The following is a 26,588-nucleotide window of genomic DNA, read 5'->3' as shown; positions in this document are numbered from 1 at the left end:
GTGAACGATGCAGCGTCTACATATAGCAAACCTTGCAAAATGCAGAAAAAAACAGGTATTTTTTTATGCTCCCCTACTTAGGGTCATCACACACTGCCTTATTGAGACGGCAACGAAGATCATTGAATTAAAGGTTAACAGAAAAAAGGTCAAACCACATGCTTTGAATGCCTTGGCTTGTATTGCTTTGCATTGCTTCTTCTCCAAGCAAAAATCTGAGATTAATTTTAGGAAGTATATTCCGAAACTAAAGTCACTAAAATATGAGACAATACCAGTTGTTGATTCCCTGTGAATGTGTAATCATGAACATGAGGAATCTAACTGACTGTCTCACATTAGAAAAAAGAAAAAATTAGAAGAGCAAGACTGATGGTATTTTGTGGGGCTGAACCAGTTTGTTGGTACAAAAACAAGAGTGTAATTAAGACTAAGCAGCAAACAAGCGAGAAAAGTTTTAACATGTAGAGAAACAGAAAAGGAAATGAATGAGCAGACAATTTCTGAATCATCAGCAAAGCAGTCGGAGGTGAAACCCGAACGATGAAATGAGATGGCTAAGTGTACACATTCAGAGGGAAAAAGGAGGGGATCAAGGTCAGAATATTGAGGTACAGCAACCAGAACTATTAGGTTTAAATATTGTATTATGCATCATACTAGAGAGATAGATCCCCTAGCATTTAAAACAATAACATCATATCCATCTGATTCCAAAACACCCTTCAAGATCAGAAGACTAAGAAAAACATGTGAAGACAGGTTTAACACTGAGAAATAAACTCCCTGTAATACAGCTCATGAGGCCCAGAACGGCCCAAGTGGAGAAAGCAAGGAAGCAGGGAGACACAGCAGAAAGATCAAGAAGCTATAATGTAAGAAGGATTTAATATCTCCCATGTCATTCACTACCGTTCTTTTCTTAGAAGGCAGAAAAACCTATAATCTGGTTCTCATGAAATCCATCATCTCCTGCACGCATGCATACATCCAAGGGAAATGCAGGTGTGGCTGTCTTGCTAACAGTCACCCATTATATGCCTACAGAGCTTCCCAAGAACATGCAAGCCCAGTCTGCTTGCATAAACATAAACATAAACCTATTTCTTCAGTGTTTCATCAGAAACCTAACATAGAAGCACATAGATTCCACCTTTAGCCACCAATTGCTTCTGGACACCCATTTCCTGACCAGGGTATAAATCGTCCACTATTCTTAGATGGCAGTTAGCATTTTATAAGCTCCTTGGAAATCTTGTTCTATTGCTCCATTCACAAGTGAATGGAAGTGAGTGTTTTCTGTATATGCACTAAATCCTCAGATGTTGTCCTATCAGTCTCACATTGGCTGTATCAATAGTACAGTTTCCCTTTTATCCTTTTCCACTGCTTCACGTTACCAGGTAGACCCTGAGTTTTCTATCCACCATTTTAACAGTTCCCTTGCTGCCTGTCTTTGGCACTAGGTCAGTGTGCAATACATTTGTGCAATGTTGGAGCATTTTCTCACTTGTCAGCATATTGTTTTCTGATGTACCCTCTTGTACGTCAAGAAATCAGCTTTCTCAAGTATTTAAGAAGTGCCCTTCAGGCTTCCTCTTTTGATCATTGTGGTCCCTATAGAATCTTGGTTGCAAGGTGCAGCAAGCAGAAATCAGAAGAGTGCCCCTTTTAAACTCCACTGACAAATTTCACATACTGGTTTACTTGGGGGCCTCGCAGTAGAGATAGGCACTACATTCATGATCACAGCACTGGTTAAGCCACAGTGAACAGGATATCTCTTCCTTTCCTGGTGGTCCTCCAACCCTTCACAATTCCCCTCTACCGGTAAACATCCCCAGTGAGCAGGTATCCCAAATCTTCTTTATTAATGATCAGCCAGATGCATGATTTGCAGATTTTTTTCTTTTCCTGTAGAGCATTTTTAACACTTTGATATGTTTTTTTTTCCTGTGAAGAACCCCGCTTCAGATTTTTGAATTAGAAGGCCCACTAAAACTTATGCCATCCCAGTCTTCGTAGAGTGGTTTATTCACAGAGAATGACCTAGTAGTGACACTGCTGCAGCAGGACCCATAACATGACACCAATCATCGTGCCACCTTCACTTCTCCTTCCTCAAGCTGGAAATGGCTCCAGCTGACTCAAGCCACCCTGATATTGAATCCCGGTGGGAGTTGAAACAGCAGGCAGAAAGAATCTCAACCAAGAGGCTGAAGATTGTGTAGCTAAACTGGGTAAAATGAGCATTCAAGCTAGAAACAGAAGAAGAGTAAATGAAAATATAACAACAGGACTAGAAAAGAGAACAGATTTGTGAATACTGAGAGAAATGTTTTAGGAAGGATAGAGCCAAGTTTGGAGGACGCTTGTTCTCATATCTTGCACCCAAACCATGGAATACTCTACCAGAAGCACTCAGGAAGAACAAGGAAGAACCTAGCTTCAGGAGACAGCTTAAGACATTTCTGTTCATCTGATATGCAATGATTGTGAGCCTAATAAAATCTAGAGCGCTGGGAGGACCATTGGGGTAGGCTTGCGCTTTAGAAGTGGCAAGAATAGAATAAAGTGATCCATTTTCTTAAATGTGTCTGAAGATCATAAAGAATGAGGATACAGAGGCATCCTTATTATGAGGTGCATGGTTAAAAAATGCTGTGGGTATGAACAAGAGCAGGCTTGGTTGAATGTGCGGATAAAAAGTCTATTTAAAAGGAAAATGAAATCAGCCTAGTCTGAAACTGTTAGTGCAAAGAGAGCTAAGAAGGTGTTGAAGGATCTTAGAAACAAAAAGGAGAAAAAATCGTATGGTATTTAGAAGTAGGGATAGAGCTAAAATGCAGACTTTTTTTTAAGAGAGGTAGAATATTTACAGGAAGCCTTTAAGGAGGAAGTCCTATGCTAAAAGGAGAAATGTGTAACATGAATATAGTAAAAAGTGTTAAGACTATAGTATAAAACAAACCGAGAGGGAAACTAGTAGGATTAAAGCACGATCCAGTGATTAGACTCTGCAAGTAGAAAAAAAGAAAACAAAAAAAAGCGAGACAAAACGTAAGGAGTGAATGAGGACAAAAGAAATAGAAGTGGGCAAGTTAAGGAGGCCAATATTTGCGGAGACAACCAAAACTCTCATGTAAAGCAGTTCTGACCAGCACCCAAAGTCCTCTCATACCTGCGACAAGGCTGAAAAACAACAAACATATGTGATGACTTAGGGAAGAACTGTAAAGTAGAAGAGCTAAAACGGCCAAACCTACAACAAGAGGTCTGCAGCTGTCTGCCTATAAATCTTTCACCACCACTCATTCACTGTATGGAAGAGTTCAAGACGCTTCATTCTAGGAGCATCTCACCTGTAGTTGATATCTGGCTTTCCTGCTCCCATGTTTGCCTGTGCTCATAGCAGAAGAGACATAGGCCCATATTTATTCTGTTTTCGCCGGATTTGCGTCATTTTTTTACGCAAATCTGATGCAAACTTAACTCCATATTTATATTTTGGTGCAAGATGCCAAAATATTGGAGTTAACAGAATTTTGCCTCAAAGGCCCTAGCGCCTTATTTATCCTCCTGTGCAAAAATAATGCACAGGAGGAGGAGGGCTTTAAATAATGGCACTGTGCCATTATTTAACGACTGGGTATGGGCAGGCGTAAGGGGACCTGGAGGCAGATTTCCATGGTTGGAGACCATAGAAATTGCCCACATGTGCCCTTCCCTGTCTTTAGGGACACCCCCACCCACCCCTATTCACACCAAAAGGTCACCCACGGATGGGGGACCCACCCAAAGGAAAAGTCCGGGTAGGTATTTTTTTTTTCTATCTAAGCGCCACTCGGGTGCCCTGACTTTGGGCCCTTTGCATGGCGCTGGCCCAATGGCCATGACCAGGGGACATTTGTCACCTGGGCATGGCCATTGGGGTGGTGGGCAAGGCTCTTGTCTTTTCTAAGACAGGAGCCATGTCCATTGGGCTTGTGCGCCAGAAAATGGCGCTACACTGCTTAGAGGCAATTGTTTTGCCTCTAAAAAGTGTAGCGCCGTAATTTGGCGCACAAACTCCAGTTCCCCCTACGCCTCCCAGGCCCTGTTTGCGTCCTTTCAAAAGACGCTAACAGAGCCTTCGCGCCGGCAAGCACCATTCCTTAAATATTGTGCCCGGCCGGCATCTAGCAACGGAGCTAGCCGGCGCTATACTTTTTGCCACAAACCTGCGCTAACGCAGGTTTGCTGCAGAAAGGATAAATCTTCCCCATAGTTTTCTAAACACTTTCTTAAATGATCTTATTTATTCCTTGATGTACATCTATTCTTTGCTTCCCTTCTAGATATGTGATTTATAAAGATTGTTTATATATGTATAAATAAATGTGTGTATATATATATATATATATATATATATATATATATATATATACACATTGTAAGAAAAGGAGCTGTTGATTGACTTGGATGTGAGCCATGGTCAAGCAGCAACCACAATGTTTGTCAGGGTGAGGAACAAGTCAACCTTAAATTAATCTGTGCTCAACCAAATGGTAGCTTGGCATAAGCAGTTACACTTAACTTAGAGGCAATGTGTAAGGTATCTGTGCAATGCTTCAAACAGTAATAAAGTGAAAAACGTCACTCTATAAGGATCCCACACCAAGTTAGAAAAATACAGTTATTTGTCATAGATAAAACAGGACCAAAATAACAAAAATCCAATTGGTAGAACTGCAGTTTTAAAGATTTTAGGGAAAATAGCACCAAAAAGCACAATTCGCTAACTGTGGTTATCTGATCGCACCAGACCACAGCAGAGTCATGAGTTCAGGCCAACTGCGATGGAGTGCGGGTTGGCTTCAAGGACACAGTAAGCCTGCTGATTAAAGCACCTTAAATCTTGGTTTGTGTAGCGTTTTGAGGATCTGCAATGAAGATGCGATGTGCGGGTTCCAAGATGATGTGTGTGTGTTTTGTGAGGTCCTGCATCGTCATCAAAGATCTCATTGACAAGGACTTGCTATGCAAAGTCCGGTGTTGAAAATGCATTGCACAGGCGGGGCGATGTGTCAGTTCCAAAGAGCACTGAGGCTACGATGCGGACTCCGGCATCATTATTGAGGCTGCCATTGATGAGAGATGTGAGCCCCTGCACTGAAGATGCGTCACGCAGTGGCAGTTCCAAAGGAGAATATGTGCTGCAGCGGCAGTGCTGGTCCAACCCGCACAGCAGCCGGCGATGCATTGGTTCTTCTTGGGGTTGCATGGTGCAGCAGTGGAGATGCGTCGATTCCACTTGATCCATAGAGGCAGACACATTAGGCCCACTTCAAAGGGCTCAGGACTGGGGCGGCACCACATGGCAGGGTAGACATATAGATGGCAGAGTCCAGGTGCAGAGACAAGTTTCTTGGAAGCCTGTTGTGCACCCTAAGTCTTCAGATCTGGAGGCCGTCCAAATAGCCCTTAGAGTGACTCTGTAGTTCTGGGTTTCCAGAGATGCAGGTCCAGTCCTTCTCACCTCAGCAAGAGGGCATTAGGCAGCGCTCAGCACAGCAGGGCAACAGTTCATTCAGAGCAGCAGTGTGATTTTCAGCAGCACAGCAGTGCTGCTTCCTGACAGAGTATCCACAGGTCTACAGAGTTGGTGTCTGAGGTCCAATATTTATACCCAGTTGTACCTTTCAAGTGGGAAAAAGCTTCTAGAGGAATGCTTTCAAAGTGGAAAGGTATCCTGCCTCCCTGGCCCTCTCCGGCTATAGACTAACTACAGGGGGCATACACCCCTTTGTGTGGGTGCAGGACAAAGCCTATTTAAGTGTAAGTAGGCGTGTGCCCAGCTCCTCCCTCCCATTCTGCTAGTGATGGCCCAGCCAGTCACACCAAAGCTCCCCTGGGTTTGGTGCTGTTTAGAAGGAATACACAAAGCCTGACTGTCAACTACGCTTCGTCATGTGACCCAGAGGCAGGGTGCAGCCACTGAATGGCTAAAGCAGGAAAGTGCCAACTTTCTAAAAGTGTAATTTTCAAAATTGTAACTTAAAGTCTGACTTGACCATAGGTTAAGATTTCTCATTACAATTCCAAAGACACCCAAATACTGCTTATGAAATATAATGGGGTAAATCCAGTTCTAATCTCTGGGAGAGGGAAGCCTTGCAGTTGTAAATAAAATTATGTAAGGGATTTTTACTGGCAGGATATGTGAGACTTAAAGGTTCATGTTCTACTTTTTAAATACTCTGCACCATGCCCTCTGAGCTGTCCATGGCCTACCCTAGAGGTGACATATGTGTTGAAAAGGAATTTTTGGGTCTGAAAAAAGGTTTATTTTTCCAGTTTGAAATAACTGCTTAAGCAGGTGCCACAGTCAGTGTTGCAGGCCCACTAGTAGCATTTGATTTACATGCCCTGAGCACCATTGGAGCCGCTTTATCAAGAACTTAAAAGTAAATGAAATATGCCAATTGGGTATCCGCCAATTCTAACATGTTTTAAGGAGAGAGCACAAGCACTGTAGCGGTAAAGTGTGCAGATTCCTAAAGCCAAGAAAAATGAAGTCAGCAAACATGAGGATTAAAGACAACATTTTGGGAGAAAACCTTTCTAAGGCTGCCAGGTATAGCATACATGTATGTACGTTACAAATCTTTTCATATACTTGACCGAATGAGCTTTAGTGAAATGTATTTACGGGTACTCACTATAGTAATTCTGATATCCTTAGCTATTCTGTCATCTTATTTCAGTGACAAGGATGCTCTTCTTTCTTCTCTGTGTCTCCATAAATGTGAGGTCCCTGGAGCAGCATAAAGAGAGCTGAGGTAGAAAAAGCTATGCAGTAAGTGTAAAAGGTTCTGGATGCTAGCAGGGCAAACGATTCTCTAAAACACCAAACAAGAATAGATACCTCAGGCCATAGGACCTAGAATAATAGAGTTACTACAGTGATTAATTATAATTGAGGTTGGTTATCCAAGGTATATATAATTATTCTGTGTTCTTTATATTTGCAGAACGAGCCTGGGTTCAGGAATGATAACCTGGTGGCGTCAACATTTGACATGTTCATTGCTGGGACAGAAACTACAACAGGCAGCCTTCAGTACAGCCTGCTGGTGATGGTGAAATACCCACATATTCAATGTAAGAGACTCACAGGCTCTCTCAGTACAGCCAGTTGATTATGGTAAAAACCTGCATGTTCTGGGTGAGATATCTTAATACCGAATTAGACAATTTTGATGATGGTAAATATGTTTGTGTTCTTTCTGCCAGTAATGCTCCATGTTAAGTAGCAAAGCTCATGTATAGGTTATCCTATTTATGGTCTAAACAAATCATTGATCAAAAAAAACTCCACTGAAAGGGAAAAATCCCTCGTCAGTGTACACACATAAACAGTGATAAATACCTGCACAAGCACAAACTAAAATACAATTGTAATTGTATTGATGTAGTGCTTACTACCCCTGAGGAGGCGTTGAACTGCTTTTTGGTGAATATTCTCCATTGAAGTGCTTTTCGGGGAGCACACTACTCTGGATTCCAAAGTGAATTAGTGGTGGATTAGTATGGGGAAACCTACACTGTTAATTTGTTTGGTGGTCATGTCAGTCTGTTAGCTGGTTTGAATAGGATAAAGGGTAAATAGAGGATGGAAGAGTCTAGAAGGTGTTATTTGTGAGATAATAGTAGTAAAATGTGGTTTAAGATGAGCCAAAGGATGGTAGAGGAAGTAAGAATTTAGGAAGGGTTACTAGGGAGCTTATAGTAGTAAAAGGGTCATTAGGGGAATCATAGTGGTACAGTGAGGTTTCGGATAAGTCATTGAGTGGTGGTAGATGATACACTGAAAACGGTAAAGGATGAGACAGAATAGTGAATTGAAATGAGTTAAAGCTAATTTTTTTTTTTTTTTTTTTTTCTACAGTAGGAGTAGAGTAACAAATATATAGATACATAACTATATTGAAGGTCTACATGTTTAGGGGAAATAAGAAAGAGAGATAAAGTTGTATTACATAAAGTCCCACATGTATGGATATATAGTTGAAAACACCAACTTTCGAATTTTGCTGTCCTTAAAGCTAATTTGTTTATGCATTTTTTTTATTTGGAAATGTAATTTTTGTAATTTGTTTATTTATAACAATTTATTTTTATTTTATATTTACCCAATCTTTCAATAGTGAACCACTTATAGATACAATTGTTGTAATCATACACATTGTGATAAACAAAATAAAATAAGAGGCCAATAAACATATAATCAAATAGCTTACGTAACTTATCACATAATGTGATAGATAAAATAAAACAAGAGTCCCATAAGCATACAATTAAGTAACCTTTATGTAAACTATGCAGTGACCTCTATACATGTTAAACAAAATAATATATATATATATATATATATATATATATATATATATATATATTAACTATAATTAATATATAGATTTGTTAAGCAGACCTATAGGAACATCTTTAGATTTTTAAACCATACGTAGTATAGATACATATATATCTATATATATATATATTTGTAAAAAGCAATGCACATATGTAAATACAAAATAAAATAATTAGACTACATCAAGCTTAACTCACTATGTGTGTTTCAACAGCCCTGAATCTACAGGAAAAGGTTAATTGTATTATTCAGAGTCCCTGCCCCACTAATACACTTTTCCCTTCAGCCTTGATTTGAGCCCCCTGATGTTAAAAAATCAACCTCGGCATACCTCATCACACTACCTGCCCCCACACCCTCCCCCCCCTGCCACCCCCCAAAGGTGGCACAATCCCCCTCCCACCCGACCCTGAACATGCACATATACACACCCCTACACGCACACACCCCCAACATGCACATATGTACACCCTTACACGCACACATACACCCTGACAACACATACAAACAGATATGCACACCGTCCGACCCGCACACATTTCCCATACACACAACACCCCCCGCACGCATACACTCACTCACTCACCCCCTCTACACTCTCACACACACACCCCCCTGTTATGTTACTAGTTTTTGTATTGCGCAAAACTACCCGGAGGCCTCGTAGCGCTAATCAGACTAGAAGATAAAACAAACTGGAGGAATCTTACCACCTCCGTAGAGAGAGTAGTACTGCCTTGCTGTTAGAATAGCCAAGTTTTAATGGCCTTCCGAAATTCTATCTCCTGACTCATCATACGAATATTAGCTGGCAGAGAGTTCCAAAGTTTGGCTCCCTGGTACTTCAAGGATCTTCCTCCCCAAGATAGTCTCTTTATTTTACTACCAGTGCTTTAGAAGACGATCTCAAGACCCTCTTAGGTGTGTAGAATGAAACTAAAGATTTTAAGTGGTGAGGAGCCCCTTTGTGTAGAGATCTGTGAAAGATACACAGCGCCTTAAACTTTATCCTTTTCACTACTGGGAGCCAATGTAGTTCAGTCAAAGCTTTCTTAGCCGATGTGGACCTAGGCAGATTAAACAACAGTCGGCCTGCCGCATTTTGAACCACCTGTAATTTATTCACCACATTAACTGGAGATCCCAGGAAAAGACTATTTACGTAATCTAACCTGGATAAAATCAGGGCGTGTACTGCAAGTCTTTTGGCCAAGGGCGGAAGCAAGCCAATGACCTTACGAAGTAATTTCAGTATTCCAAAACAGGTGGCAGTAATTCTCCTGGCCTGATAGTCTAGGGTAAGTTTGGTATCCAACCAAACTCCCAAAGCTTTAATCTGGTCTTTTGGTGGGGGTAGATAGTCTAGATGTATTGCAGGCAAAATACTCTTTGCCGGGTTGGCCAATTTTCCCAGAAACACTATTTCCGTCTTTTCTTCATTGAGTTGAAGCCTACTGTCTGTCATCCAAGAAGCTACCGCTTGTAGACAGGTAGGCAAAACTGAGTTATCAACATCCTTATTGGAGGCAAAGGAGACCACTAGCTGCGTATCATCCGCATATGATACCAGAGATATTCCAAAAGGTTCTATGACCTCTGCCAGGGGGGTCATATAAATATTAAAAAGAGTGGGGCTCAAAGATGAGCCCTGTGGGACTCCACATTGAAATCTGAACTGATCCGAGAAGAAAGAGCGATCCAAGACTTGAAAGGATCTATTTTGCAAAAAAGAGCTCAACCATTTCAGTGCCAAGCCTTTGATCCCGCTTTTTTCAATTCTTTGGATGAGTAGTCCATGATTGACTGTATCGAATGTAACGCTTAGATCTAGCATTATTATTGCTGTCGCCTGTCCTAGATCCATCCGTTTTCTAGCTTCTTCCGTGACAGCAATCATAGCTGATTCAGTACTGTGACCCGGTCTAAAGCCCATTTGTGTTGTATGCAAAATCTTATGTTCCTCCAAAAAACCAGATAGTTGAATGTTTACATGTTTATCAATCAGTTTTGCCATAAAAGAAAGAAGCGAAATTGGCCTATAGTTTTTAAATTCGGCTCAGTTTAGATTAGGTTTCTTTAGCAGGGGCTTTACCACTACATGCTTCCAGGATTCCGGTACCCTACCGCTTTGTAGTGAGTAGTTTAATAGCTCCGTTATCACCGGAATTAAGGCTACTCTTCCCTGCATAACTATATGAGGAGGTGCAGGATCTAGTGGGGAACCAGATCTTACTTTACTGAGAAGCCCAACTGCACCTTTCTCCGAAATGGGGAGAAAGCTCTGTAGCACACTATCACCCTCCTTCTTCTCAATGGGCAGCCCTGAGCCTACCCCTTCCTCCCCTGGGAAGTTTTTTTTAGATATCCTTGATCTTCTGTAAGACGAAGGAGGCAAAATTATTACTATGCTCTACTGAAGCTTCCGTAGCTTCCGGGCAGGTAGGAGTGTACAGCAACTCCTTCAGCACATACATTTTTTATTTTGGAGACCCTGCAGCCCTTTCAATTTTGTCTCCATAATAAGTAGCTTGAGCGAATCTAATCTCCTTCTGATACAGCCTGATTGAACATCTATATTCTTCTCCCTCTACCTGTTTTAATGATTTCCTCCATTTTCTTTCGATCCTCCTACAATTTCTTTCTAAAGTCATTAGATGAGGGGAGAACCATGGGGCCTTGCCTCCATTCTTTTGCCCAGAGGAAAATTTATAGGGCAGCACCGTGTTCAGACTATCAGAAATCCAATTGTTAAAAAGGGTGGGGTCCATCTGAGGGTCCCTCATAAAATCTTTTTTTACTTCCTATTAGTGTGTTAACCCATTCTGCTACCTTCAATTGTGCCATTTCCTGACCTTGCTATTTAAAGGTTGATAGTAGCCATGCAGATTGGACATCTTAATTTTTAATCAATTGGTGCAGTCCTAATGCTTCCAAATCATTCACTAAATGTTTAGTTGTGGTCAATTCTAGGTTATCTACTTGAATATTAAAATCTCCTAACATCGTAAAATTGTTTTTTTTGCAGATAAGTTCCGCAATCCCCTCTGGTAATAAGTTCAGGAATTCTTTGTATGGCCCAGTGGACGATATAGTAGTACTCCTGTAAATGTAAACGTTGGGTTGAAGGTTAGTGAGAAACTTATCCCTTCGCATCCTAAGAGGTCCAGAGGACAGCAGTTAAAAAGAAGACCTTGTTTAAAGATAACAGCTATGCTCCCTCCTTTACCTTTATCTCTGTCGATTCTTGCTATAACATATCCTTTGTGTAGTGCAAGTGCTAGCTCCGGCCCTGAGCCCTCATGGAGCCAGGTGTCGGTGAGGAAGAGGGCGGCCTGTGCCTCATCGCTCAGAAGGAGATTTATATCTAATTTATGTGCCGGCAAAGAGCAGCAGTTTATAAGCTGAATCGTCAGACTTTGTTTGAAACGCTCTGAAACTGACCCTATTGGCTCTTGCAGCGTCCATTCACAAGCGGTACATGTCCACGTCCCCCCTGCTAAAATGGGACATAGATGGCAGCCTTCTCCTGGACTCTTCAAAAGCCCCTTAAGTTCCTCCGATGAGTATGTATATATAGCGGGACTCACCATCTTCCACCGGCGTAAGGGGAGTGGCCCCTAGCACCGTCCAGGCGCGGACGGGCGCAGACGGGCTTGCCTTCGGCACGCTGACGGCACGCCCACTGCGCGTGTCCGCTGTGCGGATGGCGGGACCGGTTTTATTTCTCCTGGGTAGCGGTCAACTAGACCGCCAACCCCCAAGATGGCGGACCTCAGTGGGCCGCTAATGCGAGGGAAAGATGTCTGCTCCCTCCCGTAAAACCCGACAGCTTTTTTTTTTTTTAAACCGAAGAATTAAAAGTTTATTAAAAATGTATTAAATATTTAAGAATTAAAAATTGATTACCGTCTGACCCAAAGAACACCACGGGTCCAGCCAGAAAAAATATCATTTACACGAACACACAATGTTCGGGAAAGAATCCTCCTCCTTCTTCCTATTAAAATTCCACTTCTGATCTCCCCCACCTTGTCCGTTGATCCTCCGGGAGGGGACGGGATCCATGGGGGCAGCTCCGCCACCAGCACACCGTCACCAGAACACCACCACACCGAATCATGGGACGTGATTCAGTGGGCGGTGTTCGGTTGACGTGGCAGTGGAGGTTGAGCAACCTCCACTTTCCAGCCGTCCGCCAGTATGGCTGCTGGCGGCTTTCCATACGAAAAAGGACGGCGGGCTGCCAGCGGTCATAATACGCGGCGCGGAAGAACGCCACCACTGGCAGTCTTCCGCACGGCAGTTAGGTTGTAATGACCCCCATAGTAACTACCTAACCCTGCTATACTGCAATAAAGAGCTGAAACCTCAACATATAGTGGGCCAGTTCACATCCAGAACGCACACACCACATAGACACAACAATCAAATTCATCCCTACAGCGATCATCCATTCTATATCCTATTCATGGTTCCCCAATGAAATTGAACTCTTCAGTCAAAAAATAGATAAAGTAAACCCGCAATAGCCATTAATAGCCACATTGCCATTCTCACCAAACATCTTCTAGAGCCTAAGTCATGAGTACATGCTGAGCCTGGCACATAACAAGCCAACCAGAGGTTACACCAACAGCAAATGGTGTGTGCTTAAAAGCCCTACCAACCTCAGGATCATGTTTAGCAGACACCATTAATGCTTTCTTACAATTGGGCTCCATAGCAGAGGCACTAAAACATTATTACAACGTGCCGTTCATAAAAACAAATCACAGAACAGCAGTATGTGGAATATCTGTATACATATATCATCAGACAGTCATGAGCCGGCATTTGGGAGTTAGATCTCCTTGAGGGACAGAAACAGACAACGCTAAGTAAGTAAAAGATAACCTACCCCTTGGTTGGACAGAGTGAGACTGACATGACAGTTGTGCATCACTTCCACCCAGATCAGTGATTCTCAGCCTGTGGTCTGGGACCCCAAGGTATCCGTGAAGACTACACATAGGGTCCACAACTGCTTATGAAATTGAATATTATCAACAGATTAATAAAGTGTATGAAAGCAAATAAACAAAATTGAACATTTTAAAACGTTCTGTAAATGAGAATGAATTTGAAATTGGGGGCAGAAATTAAGTTAGTATCCTCAGATTAATTTGTTGGAGCAGTGCAAGTTCATTAAATAGAATATAGTATAGATGGCTCAGTTGAATTTAGAAAAGTGCCAACCTTCCTATTGAATTACCATTTTGAGTTTTTAAAATGTATTTGTGAATGAAATAAAATATGTAATCATTTATGTATTTTTTGAAGAATGCTGGTTTCTGTATTATTTGTGCTTTGCTTTGTGGTTCACAACAGCAAAAATGCTTTGGCAGGGTTCCCTGGCATCCATAAATGATCAAGTAGGGGACCCCAGATTTCCATAATGATTTTGAGGGTGTTCCCAGTTTCCAATAATGATTCAAATAAAGGAAAGTGAGAGAGAATGAATCAATGTTATTTCTTCCTAAAGGGGTCAGCACAATGGAACTTTGTTATACAAGGTGGCTGCAAGATAGACTGGTCTAGAATTGCTCTGCATGAGTTTTGCTATTAAGAGATGCCACTAACATATTCTTCCTTTTGTTTCCTCCTGTTTTTGTGCTTGAATTAAATGTGCAGTGCTTGAAGCATGTTTTAGGTCTCATCTAATCACTTTATACTATGTAGTGAATTTAAAATATAAACATCTTATTTAAACATTTTCCAATGTTTAATTTTCTCACTGATAAGTGAAACGGCTGGCTCATAAGAATCTTGACCAGCATATATCATCACATTTACCCACAGACATATAATGGGTAAAACCCTTTGATACATCAGCCCCTTTTCTAACTATTCAGCATTGATAGCAGGTCAACTGCCAAACACCCCAAACTTTAAACAGTCAAACCAAGAAGGTGTAGTGACAGGTACCTTTGACAAGAGTGCTGTCACCATACACAGAGGATAGTGGTGAAAACAAGAAGCAACACTTTCCATATAGTAACACAATTCATAGGTGCAAGGTGTCCTATTGTTATGTGTGATACCTCCAGCTGAGTCTGGTCTGTTTAACGTCAGGACTAACTTAAAGTAAGACATTTGCCCTGCAGACACTCAGCAGCTATAAATGTCCACACAATAGCAGCACCACCACCTTAATTTAGTCGGTCAGAGAGTCCATTAAAGGAGAGGGAGGCATGCTTAGAGCATCACATTTAGGTGCCTCAGAATGCAGGGCTACATATTGATCTGTTGGAAATCAAAACGTTCACAGGTTCTACGCTGTTAGCAGGGGTGACCAACTCCACAATGTCATAATATTCAATAAGGTGTTAGTGAAAGACCCCCAACTGTGTGCATGAATTTGTTTTATCAAAACATTTGGATATAGCACTCTGACATTTTCAATTGATGAATGGTTCTGTAAACCAGATGGGGTACTCCTGACAAACTGAATGCAAGAGGTAATGAGATGTGACAAGGTGTATTTAGATGTGAGTGCAATACACACTTTGTATGCTTAAAACAGTTCAGCATAAATCCATTGTACAGACTGCTATTGGGAAGACACTGCATATTCTGCATTACTTTTTTTCTTTAAATTAAATGTGTTTTATAATAATCACTGCAAAACATGTTTTTGTAAGATTGAAAAATGCAGTTTTGTCTATTTCCGGTTTAGGTTGCTGAATAAGCACTGAAAACCACTGGTTTCAAAAGGTTTAGAAAACACTGGGAAAACATCCAGGGAAATCAACAAACACATAAACACTGAATACAGGGCGGCTTCATTATGTACAAAGTACATAGAAAAAATCATTAAGTGCCATTTAAAGGCCTTTCAGTTATGAGATTTTGGTGAGGCTCCATTAACGATTTAGACCATCAGCAAACCGGAAGTATACTTTGGGCAATCTTCAAATATTTAAAATTAGGACAAAGATCAACAAATAATATAGAAGCCTCCTGAATTAGATACTCCTGCATAATCTTCTGAACGTATTTATTAAGGGCAAACAGCACTGGAGGTGGTTAAGCAAAGGTTAGGAAGAGTAGGACAGAAAGAGGAAGGAAAGGAAAAAGAAATGTAAAACAAAATGATAGTTAATGGCCCTTTGGCAGGTGTTGAAGGTACATCTATATATCCAATGATTCACACTACAGGACTCTAACATCTCTGTAAAGGGATTGAAATTGTACTTAACTGGTGAAAAGGGAACGGGAAAACGGAGGGGAAGGAAAAAGGACAGGAGAATAACAGTTCAGTGGTGCATTAGAAGGTTGCCAAGGCACAAAAACATTTCTGTAATGAGGATTTTCCTAGCTTCAATGAAGAGGGAATCTAACATTTTATTAGAGACAATGGAGCGATTATAACGTGCACATTCCTTTATTACTAATTACTAACAGCACCAGTAAAGTTGATGACACAAATGATGTCTTGGTATTATAAAGCAGCTTCTTCTGTAGCAAATGCATAGCTTCAGGACCTTACTTGTAACCATGAATCATAGGACCTCGGAAGGAAACACTTGTCTTGCAGGAAGGAGATGGTCCATAACATTTCCAGATCCTGTAAAGGATGAACAGATGTGAGACAAAGCAAAAAATGTATGCAGAGGCTAAATAAACACTTCAAGGAAAGTAGTCTGACACTACATATCAAACAACACATAGATTAAAAAGCATCATAACAAAATGGAAAGCAATATTACCTACAGGGATGTAAACCCTAGGAAAGCACACAGGAAAGCTAGGAGGAATCATATATACTTGCCTTATTGCTTTTAATAAAATCATAGGCCCTCATTACAACCCTGGCGGTAAATGCCGCTTACCACCGTGCAGAAGACTGCCAACATACCGCTGCGGCATCAGAAATCCGCTGCATCTATTACGACCCATAGCTTGGAATCTGCCATAATCCAGACACCCACACAAGTCCACCACACCAAAGGTCAGTGATAAACTGTTGATAACAAAACCTCCACCGTCACGCCAACAGGAATACGCCACCACTATCACGACCCACAAATCCACGCGGCGGTCTTTCAACCGCGGTATTCCATTGGCGGGACACACCGCAGCGCTCAAAATACACACACATATACAAAACACAACCACATTGGACAATTCGAAATACACACACCTGACACACACACACACACACACCACACCCAATCCAATATAAAACACACACCCACGTCACCCACAAACCCTTACTACCAAAAATTTGAAAGAAGGCCAGAGAGACAGAGACTACCTAACACAACACTAGCATCCACAGACACACAACACCATCACTCACACAACATCCACGCACCTCAAAAAACACACAACAACACATCCCCTCACACATCACAACACACACCACCTCACACATCACCCCCCCCCCCTCCCCCCCACATCATGGCACCTCAACGACACCCCAGGTTCTCTGAGGAGGAGCTCAGGGCCATGGTGGAGGAAATTGTCCAGGTAGAGCCACAGCTATTCGGATCACAGGTGCAGCACACCTCCGTTGCAAGGAAGATGGAGCTATGGCGCAGAATTGTCGACAGGGTCAATGCAGTGGGACAGCATCTAAGAACAAGGGATGACATCAGGAAGAGGTGGAATGACCTACGGGGGGAGGTGCGTTCCGTGGTCTCCAGACACCAGATTGCTGCACAGAGGACTGGCAGTGGACCCCCACTTCCTCCCCCACAACTAACAACATGGGAGGAGCAGGTCTTGGCACTACTGCATCCTGAGGGCCTCGCAGGAGTAGCAGGCGGACTGGACTATGGTAAGTCAAATCTTTACTACTATATCCCCCACCCTACCTGCATGCCATTACATACTCCCACCCTCACCCCCATCACTCCAACACCTCACATATGCCCCACTACCACAACCTACCCATCCCAATACCAAGCCCTGCATGCAACACCAAAGCATGGACACCCATCACCAAAGCGTGTCCACTACAGATACCCACACAGACCCCAAACCAACTATCACACAAGGACCAGGACAAGAATGCAAGCACTGGAGTACAGGGTCACTCACCCATTGCACACAATGGCACACACAGATGCAATAATCATGCCTTTACACCCCTGCAGGACCCCAACCCAACGTCACCGGACAGGAGGTACCAGACATATCCAGTCCCCCCACAGAAGAGACCCACAGTGACGACAGCAGCTCTGCACAACTGGATCAAGATGACCAGCCCGGCCCATCAGGGACCTCGGGACAGGCGGTTCCCCTGACACCGGCACAAGCCACCACAGACCCTCCCCCCTCAGGAAACACCAGCACCCACCCAGCGGGCCCATCCCTCTGTCCCAAGGACACGTCAATCAGCAGTGTGTCCACCACTACAGGGAACCCAGGCAAACCCACCAACCCAAGAAAATCAGGGACCTGGGGGCAGTGGGCACACGGTTCAGGGGACAGAGGCTCAGGTAAACAGGGAAACTAGGAGGACTGCTGTGCGACAGGGGGAGGACAGGCCCAGGGAAGCCACTCTCCACGAGGCCCTCTCCAACATCATGGGAGCTTACCATCATTCCCAGGAGACGATGGCAAGGGTACTGGCCAAGTTTCAGGAGACCCTGCGGCTGCAGGAGGAACACTATCTGGGGATCAGGGAGGACCTGAAGTCCATAAACAACACCCTGGTCACCATTGCAGGGGTGCTGCAAGACCTTGTCAACACCAGGAGGGACACTGTGGCACAACAAAGGGCCCCTGACACTAGCCTGGACGATGAACATCCCTCCACCTCCGCCGGCGCTAGTGGACAGGAGGCACCGCCACAGGAACACAACATCAGCACCCCAGCCCCTACAGATGGAGAACTACCCTGCAAACGGTCCCTGAGATCCAGGAACAATACAGAGAACATTGCCAAGACCCCCGCCAGGAAATGAGACCCCCCTGAATGTCACCCTTCTGTCCCACTTTGTCACCCTGTCTATCCTTAAACTGCCATTGCTCCACTTCCTATGCCCCTTTGGACAAGGCACCTGTGAAACAAATAGACTGGACTCTGCCATGGACATTCTCCCACCATCACCCTTACCCATTTTACAACCCCCTCCACTTATTTGCACAGAAGTAAACGCACTTCAATCACAAAACAATCTGGAGTCAGTCTGTGCTTTCACAAACTTGTAATTGCAATAACCATGGAATATAGCAATGTCAAATTACATGTGCACATACCGATGTAACACAGCTCTAGGGCTGGAGGAAATATAGCAGAGGACACAAAGTGGGACCCACATCTGTGAAATGGGACGGCAAAGTGACAAGTCAGGGTCCATACACTGAGTGAAAATGACAGACTTATGCTAGCTCCATCAATAGTATGAGATGTGGGAGGCAGTGACATCTTCTTACCTGTGTCTCACTGGAAATATTGCATGATTATGATGTTTCTGTTGTCGATATCCTCTTCTTCTGCCTCCTCTTCTTCACTGTCCACAGGCTCCACAGCTGCCACAAGACCACCAGCTGGGCCATCCTCCAGCAGAAAAGGCACCTGCTGTCGCAAAGCGAGGTTGTGCAGCATACAGCAGGCCACGACGATCTGGCACACCTTCTTTGGTGAGTAGTAGAGAGAACCACCTGTCATATGGAGGCACCGGAACGTGGCCTTCAGGAGGCCGAAGGTCCTTTCTATCACCCTCCTAGTTCGCCCATGTGCCTCATTGTAGCGTTCCCCCGCCCTTGTCCTGTGATTTCTCACTGGGGTCAGTAGCCATGACAGATTGGGGTAACCAGAGTCAGCTGCAAATGTCAAGGGACAACTGTTAGACTCACACTAACCAGTAGGGACAACCCCATACACAGACAACTAATCGCACTGTATAGGATCCCTGTCCTCATCTATTAGCCACACACCGTGCCTCTGGAGTTGCCCCGTAACATAAGGGATGCTGATATTCCTCAGAATGTAAGCGTCATGCACGGAGCCAGGAAATTTGGCATTCACAAGGGAAATGTATTGGTCTGCCAAACACACCATCTGCACATTCATAGAATGGTAGCTCTTCTGGTTTCTGTACACCTGTTCACTCCTGCGGGGGGTACCAAGGCCACATGTGTCCCATCAATGGCACCTATGATGTTGGGGATATGTCCCAGGGCATAGAAGGCACCTTTCACTGTGGCCAAATCCTCCACCTGAGGGAAAACGATGTAGCTGCACATGTTTCAGCAGGGCAGACAACACCAGGGACAACACGTTAGAGAACATTGGCCGGGACATCCCTGATGCAATGGCCTCTGTTGTTTGAAAGGAAGCACTTGCCAGGAAATGGAGTACTGACACTAGAGGGGGGGATTCCAGTGGGATGGCGGATAGCTGGCATCAGGTCAGGCTCCAACTGGGCACACAGTTCATGGATTGTTGCACGATCAAGTCTGTAGGTGGCTATTACGTGTCTCTCTTCCATTGTCAACGGGTCCACCAGCGGTCTGTACACCGAAGGATGCCGCCATCTCATCACCTACCCCAGCAGACGTGCCCTATGGACGAGAACAGCGAGCAGAGAGTCAGCCAACACTGAGGTATCACCACATGTCATTTGCACACATTTATTAATCCGCAATGTGCCTGTTACTGTGTGTATTCAAGGCCTACATTGGTGTGACGCAGTTGATATTGATACCATGTGGCCCCCTGAAATGGCGGCTGCCTGACCTGTAAGGTGGGACAAGGGGATATGAGGTAACTGCGCTGGCGTTGTAAAATGTTGCAGTAGGCGGTCGAAGACCGCGGCGCAATCCTGCATTGGTTAACATTGGACCCTATGGGTCCGAAGAGCCAATGGCAATGAACGCCGGCGATGACGGTATGCACCGCCGCGGACGTGACTGCCATATTCTGTCTGTTCACTCACTTGATACCTGACCTTCCACAGGGGAGGACCTACACTGCAAGTGCTGCTGTGACCTCAGTCTGGAAGCGACCATGGCTCATGTCTCTGCCTTCACTTCGGAGGAATTGGCGAAATTAGTGGATGGGGTCCTCCCCCACTACACACAACTGTACGGTCCTCCAGACAAACAGGTGAGTACACTGTGAGCATGTTGCATAGGCAATGCCTGTTTGGAGTGGTATGGATGGATGATAAATTTGGGGGGGGGGGGGGCCCCGAGGCCTGCATGTGCGGACGGTGAGTGTATGTGCATCAGGGCAAGGGTGGGAACGTGGTCCAATGTGTACGACGGTCCAGACGGGTAAAGATTTTCCTTTTCCCCTGTACTGTTCCTCTAGGTCAGCGCTCACCAGAGGAAGGATATTTGGCGTGTCATCAACAAGGATGTCTGGACCCTAGGGGTCCACCAGAGACGGAGCACCCACTGCCATAAGAGATGGGAGGACCTTCGCCGCTGGAGCAAGAGGACGGCGGAGGCCCAGCTGGGGATAGCCTCCCAACTTGGGAGGGGTGCCCATCGCACCATAACCCCCCTGATGTTCTGGATCCTGGCGGTGGCGTATCCGGAGTTGGATGGGCGCTTGAGGGCATCACAGCAGCCACAAGGGGGTGAGTACACTCTCATTCAGCTGACCGTGCGCAAATTACGAGGTGTCTGGGTGGGGGAGGTGGGCTGTGGGTTCCCCTAGGCCAGGGCGATCTTGGTAGGCAAGGTCCCTTGTGAGGCAGGCTCATTGGCACCCCAACCCCACTAGTGGTTACTGCCATCTACACCTAGTCAGGCTCCTGTGACTTCCATGTGTGCAGCAATCGGGCTCAGGCCTTGTACCCCCATGGGCATGTGAATAATCTAGAAACTGTAAGTACCTAGCGTAGTGCAGAGGGCTGCTATGTCTGTAGTGTCCACCAACGGTAGTGGTGTTGCATGCAATGAACATGTCTTACTTCTGTCTTTCCCCTCCCCTTTTTGTGGTCTCCCTGTTCTTGTGTGCAAAAGCATCATCAGGCGGAGGAGCAGTGGCACCGGAGCAGGAGGGAGTCTGAAGCCACCAGTGGGACAGAGGGCGATGGGAGCTCCACGGCGGGGACAGGAGCAGACAACAGTGACAGCGACTCCTCCTCTGATGGGAGCTCCCTTGCGGTGGCGGGCTCCTCTGTGCCCCCCGCATCAACAGGTACAGCCGCCACCCCCCCTACCAGCACCGCCCTCCCAGCAGCCCATCAGCGTGTGTCCTGTGCCCGCTCACCCAGGAGGGAGGGCATCTCCTTCACCCCAGGCACCTCAGGCCCTGCCCCAGTCAGCTCTGCTGCCCTCAGTGAGGAGGCTATTGACCTCCTGAGATCCCTCACTGTTGTGCAGTCTACCATTCTGAATGCCATCCAGGGTGTAGAGAGGCATTTGCAACAAACAAATCCATACCTGGAGGGCATTCATCTCGGCCAGGCAGCCCAACAGAGAGCATTTCAGACTCTGGCCTCAGCACTGATGGCAGCCATTGTCCCTGTGTCCAGCCTCCCCCTTCCAACTTCCTCCACCCAGACCCAATCCCCTGTACCTCAGCCTATCCCAAGCACACCATCAGACCAGCATACACACACATCAACACACAAGGGTGGCTCAGGCAAACATAAGCGCCACACATCCCACAGGCACTCACACAAGCATCATACCCATGCACACATACCAACATCCACTGCCTCCACTGTGTCCCCCTCCTCTACGTCTCCCTCCTCCCTCCCAGTCTTGTCTCCACTCACACCTGCATGCACTACATCTTCATCTACTACCTCCATCACCAGCACGCCCATCACCACACACCGCTCATGTGCACTCACCACCCCCACTACCATTCACCCATCCCCTGTGTCCTCTCCTAGTGTGTCTGTGAGCCCTCCTCTAAAAAGTACACAAACGCAGGCACACACCCACCCAACATCCATCCACCTCACAACAGCTTCCGGCCCATGCACCTTCACCCAAATTCAGCAAACGTACACCTACTACAACCACAACCTCTTCCTCCGCTTCCAAACCTCCTCTATCTACCCGTCCCAGTGTGTCTAAAAAACTTTTCCTGGCTAATATTGACCTCTTCCCTACACCTCCCCCCCGTCCTACCCTTAGGGCCAGGCTTTCCAGGTCCCAGCCCAGCACCTCAGCCACCACATCCCCAGCCACAGTGGTGCCAGCAACTGCGGGGTATTGGAGTGCACCAACCATCAGGGCTGCCAGTGTGCCACTGAGCGAGGGCAAGGACATTCTGCCACCTGCCAAGGTAAAAAAGGTGCCCACATCCCAGAGGGAGAAGCCAAAAACACCTGCCACCAAGGGGTCAGGGAAAACGAAAGGGGATAGTGGCAAGACAGCTGCGCCACCATCAAAGGTGGGGAAGGGCAAAAAAGTGAAGGACAGGTCAGGAGAGGGCATGGTGGCACCGACTGAGGGACCAGTGGCACACCTTCTGTCCACGTCGATGCCAACCTGTATGGCGGAGAACACCGCCACCTGCATCGCCACCGAGCTCGCAGCCAGCACCGCCTCCAACGAGCCCGCAGCCAGCACCGCCGCCACAGAGCCTGCAGCCAGCACTGCCGCCACAGAGCCCGCAGCCAGCACCGCCGCGACTGACACCGCCGCAAGCACCGCAGCGGCTGACACCGCCGCAAGCACCGCCACCGGTCCCGCGACATCCTGAGACAGTGGCACCACCACAGACATGGCTACCATCCCCAGTGGTCAGTCGTCCAAGGCTGGTGGTGAGTTTGTGGACCCTGGGCAGCTTCCATGAAGCATCACTGTCATCACAGTTGTCATCTGCATATGGAATGCGAAGCCGCAGCAGTGTGGGGGTTGTCTCTGCCTCAATGGCCTATCATCTTACCTGTACCTCGGCAATCTCGTGGCACCCAGGTGAGTGTTTTGTTCCGGCAACAATGCACGTGGAGCACTCTGGGCATGAAGCCCCCTCCAGAACTAGTGGAGAAAGGCATCCACTACCTCAATCCTTGGCAGGATGAAGCACTCTGGGCACCATGCCCCCTCCAGAACCAGTGGAGAAAGGCATTCACTACCTCAGTCCTTGGTAGGAGGAAGCACTCTGGGCACCATGCCCCCTCCAGAACCAGTGGAGAAAGGCATCCACTACCTCAGTCCTTGGCAGGGTGAAGCAGTCTGGGAACCATGCCCCCTCCAGAACCAGTGGAGTATCACATCCTCTACCTCAGTCCTTGGCAGGATGAAGCAATCTGGGCACAAAGCCCCCTCCAGAACCAGTGGAGTATCACATCCACTACCTCAGTCCTTGGCAGGATGAAGCACTCTGGGCACAAAGTCCCCTCCAGAACTAGTGGAGTATCACATCCACTACCTCAGTCCTTGGCAGGATGAAGCACTCTGGGCACAAAGCCCCCTCCAGAACCAGTGGAGTATGACATCCACTACCTCAGTCCTTGGCAGGATGAAGCACTCTGGGCACCATGGCCCCTCCAGAACTAGTGGAGAAAGGCATCCACTACCTCAGTCCTTGGCAGGATGAAGCACTCTGGGCACCATGCCCCCTCCAGAACCAGTAGAGTATCACATCCACTACCTCAGTCCTTGGCAGGCTGAAGCACTCTCTGCACAAACCCCCCTCCAGAACCAGTGGAGACTGTTACCCACTACCTCAGTCCTTGGCAGGATGAAGCACTCTGGAAACCATGCCCCCTCCAGAACCAGTGGAGACTGTTATCCACTTGAGAGACTGTGGCTTTGCACTTCCCAGGGTAAAGCAGTGGGCAAACCACCCACTGAAAAGACATGAGAGACTGTGGCTTTGCACTCCCCAGGATACATCAATGGGCATGGAGCCCCCTCTTGGAGCAGTGGCGTCGTGCGTTCATCAGGCTGAGGAGGTTCCCCCTCTCCCTGCGGTGCCTGTATATTTTCTATCTGGTGCCCGTCCAGTGTTCTCTCCGTTTGGAGTCAGGTATCTAGTGTGGGCCTCGCCCATGCATTTTGGGCCCAGCGGTCCACGGACAATGATTGGTGCACTATCCGGACTTGTGTATTTGGTGTATATATTTGTATATACTGGATTTGTACTTTTGACTTATGTATTTTTATTGATTACAATCGTGACAATCATTTCTTTTTGTCCTGGTGTTATTCAAGAGGGGGTGGGGGGCTGTATATGTAATGTTGCAGCATGTATTTGTGTGTATGTTGTTGTGGGTGAGGGTGGGGGTGTTGCGTGCGTGTGTGTCGCTCTCATTTCCCTCCTCCCTCCCCTGTGTTGTAGGTGCAGTACTCACTGTGGTGGTCGTCGCCACCGTCGTTGGAGCTCCTGATAGAGGAGCAGGAAGGCCATCGCCGGCAGTATCTGTAACTCTGGCTCCATGGCGTCCTGGTTCCTCGTGGGTTGTGAAGAGGTGAGTGTTTTCCCTTCTGTGTACTGTTTCCGCCATGTTTTTATTTGCGTTGGTTCCACCCAGGAAAAGGTGTCGGATTGCCGTGTTGTGATAGGGTGGGCGGTACATTGTTTTCCGCCTGTCTGTTGGCGGTATTTGCCGCGCTGTTTGTACTGCCGTGGCGGTCGGAGTGTTAAAGTGGATGTCTATGTTGGCGGTTTCCACCACTGTCGTAATCCCAATTTTTTTCCGCCGGCCTGTTGGTGGTATTACCGCCGCTTTAACACCGACCACCAGGGTTGTAATGAGGGCCTTAGTTTTCTTCTTCACTGAAACTATGAAAATTCCCATTTTATCACAATTCAATGAGTAGGTACGATATGGAACTTTAAAACCTAGTGAGGACTAAGCCTGACATGTGTTTAAGTGACTTAAGGTAGAAGGATTTAAAGGTTGTTGCACGTGGCCTGTTGGTTGTCCTTAGAATGACTTCTAGTCTTGCACCAACAAAGAAGGCATTAGACACCATAGCATTTTGAGTGAAACAAGCTGCAAAGCCGGAGGTTATGAAGCGTATTCCAATGGGCTAGAATAGCACAAAAGACCGGTTTGTCAGTACTTCTAAAAGAGATGAGGAGTTCACCCGAGGAGCAAAGAGATGATGTGCCAGAGTTGTATTCACGAAGATAAAAGACAACACAAAAATTGGGGTGGGAGGGAAAATATGTGTAAAGAATTGAACGGTGTGCCATCTTACTACTCGTCAAAATGTAAAATATTACTCCATTTGCGGAAAATGACCGCCAGAGACATCAAGAGTTCTGATATCTGACATCCTCCTGCGAGAGATGAGGCAAAGCAATGTGCCAGTTTGAAAAACAATATTTTAGGGAAAGCAAGGAGAAACATGAAATACAAAATGATGGGAACAATGGTGAACTCTGAGGTGGATGTGTAGCAAGATAGGTGTGGTGATGTCACTGGTAGAGAATGGAACACACTGACATCAACAGATTGTGCGATGTATGTAAGCTGTACGTTTTATTGTGGCAGGCAGTGCTTTAAATGGGCCGGTACTGAGTACCGGCACTTTTTTATTTTGAGAGGGAGAGAGCGCTGGCACATTTCAAGAAAAACGTAATACTTTTAATAGGAGAGTACCGGCACTTCTCGGGAACAAGCAGGTACTCTGGTACAGAGTACCGGCACTTTAATTTTTCCATTTCAAGCACTGGTGGCAGGTATTTCTGTGACCCTGTTTGTACTGGTCATAATAGTTCTGTTTTCTCAATAAATCCCTTTTCTAATAGTTTATGCCATAGGATTTATCATTGCACGGTAGGCGACGAGAAGAACTTATGGTATGGACTTTTAATGACATTCTGTCAAGTGTAATACATGACTAATTTATCATTTTGATGGTCAGCGCTATGTTGTACTTTCCAGTTGATGTATCACAGGGGCACAAAAATGCGCTATGCAGAGAGGAAAATTCAGCAGAGGAGTAACTAAGGGATTGGTATAAGGAACGTATGTTAGGAGTCCTGCCAGGACACAGTATAGACTTTTTGGCCAAATCTATCGCGCTCTGATGCAGTTAGAGGATGCTCATTTGTTCTACTGAGAAGAGGTCGCTCTCTGACAGCATCCAACTCGTAGACACTGTGTTCGAAAGAGCTAACCGGTATTTTATGTCATGTTTGCTATAACTGTAGGGAAGCGTAGTGAAAACTGAAAGGGAGAAAATGGATAAAGGGGAGAAAAGTTCGCAGTACTCACCATTCTGCGTGCTGCACCAGGCAGTAATTTCATGAAAG

The 26,588-nt window shown here is 45.7% G+C and overlaps 1 protein-coding gene across 4 annotated transcripts in view; it reads left to right on the top strand.

Moving 5' to 3' along the window:
* LOC138259314 (cytochrome P450 2B19-like) overlaps positions 1 to 26,588 on the top strand; it is a 566,037-nt gene that overhangs the window by 348,416 nt on the left and 191,033 nt on the right. For all 4 annotated transcript variants that reach the window (XM_069206941.1, XM_069206940.1, XM_069206942.1 and 1 more), the window contains one exon: positions 7,014 to 7,143. In XM_069206941.1, coding sequence (XP_069063042.1) covers positions 7,014 to 7,143 — 130 coding nt within the window. The remainder of the gene's footprint in view (positions 1 to 7,013; positions 7,144 to 26,588) is intronic.

This window comes from Pleurodeles waltl, chromosome 9, assembly GCF_031143425.1.
Source record: "Pleurodeles waltl isolate 20211129_DDA chromosome 9, aPleWal1.hap1.20221129, whole genome shotgun sequence".
Lineage (NCBI taxonomy): Eukaryota > Metazoa > Chordata > Amphibia > Caudata > Salamandridae > Pleurodeles > Pleurodeles waltl.
Note: the sequence above shows the minus strand (reverse complement) of the source record. Positions and strands in the feature narration are given on the sequence as shown.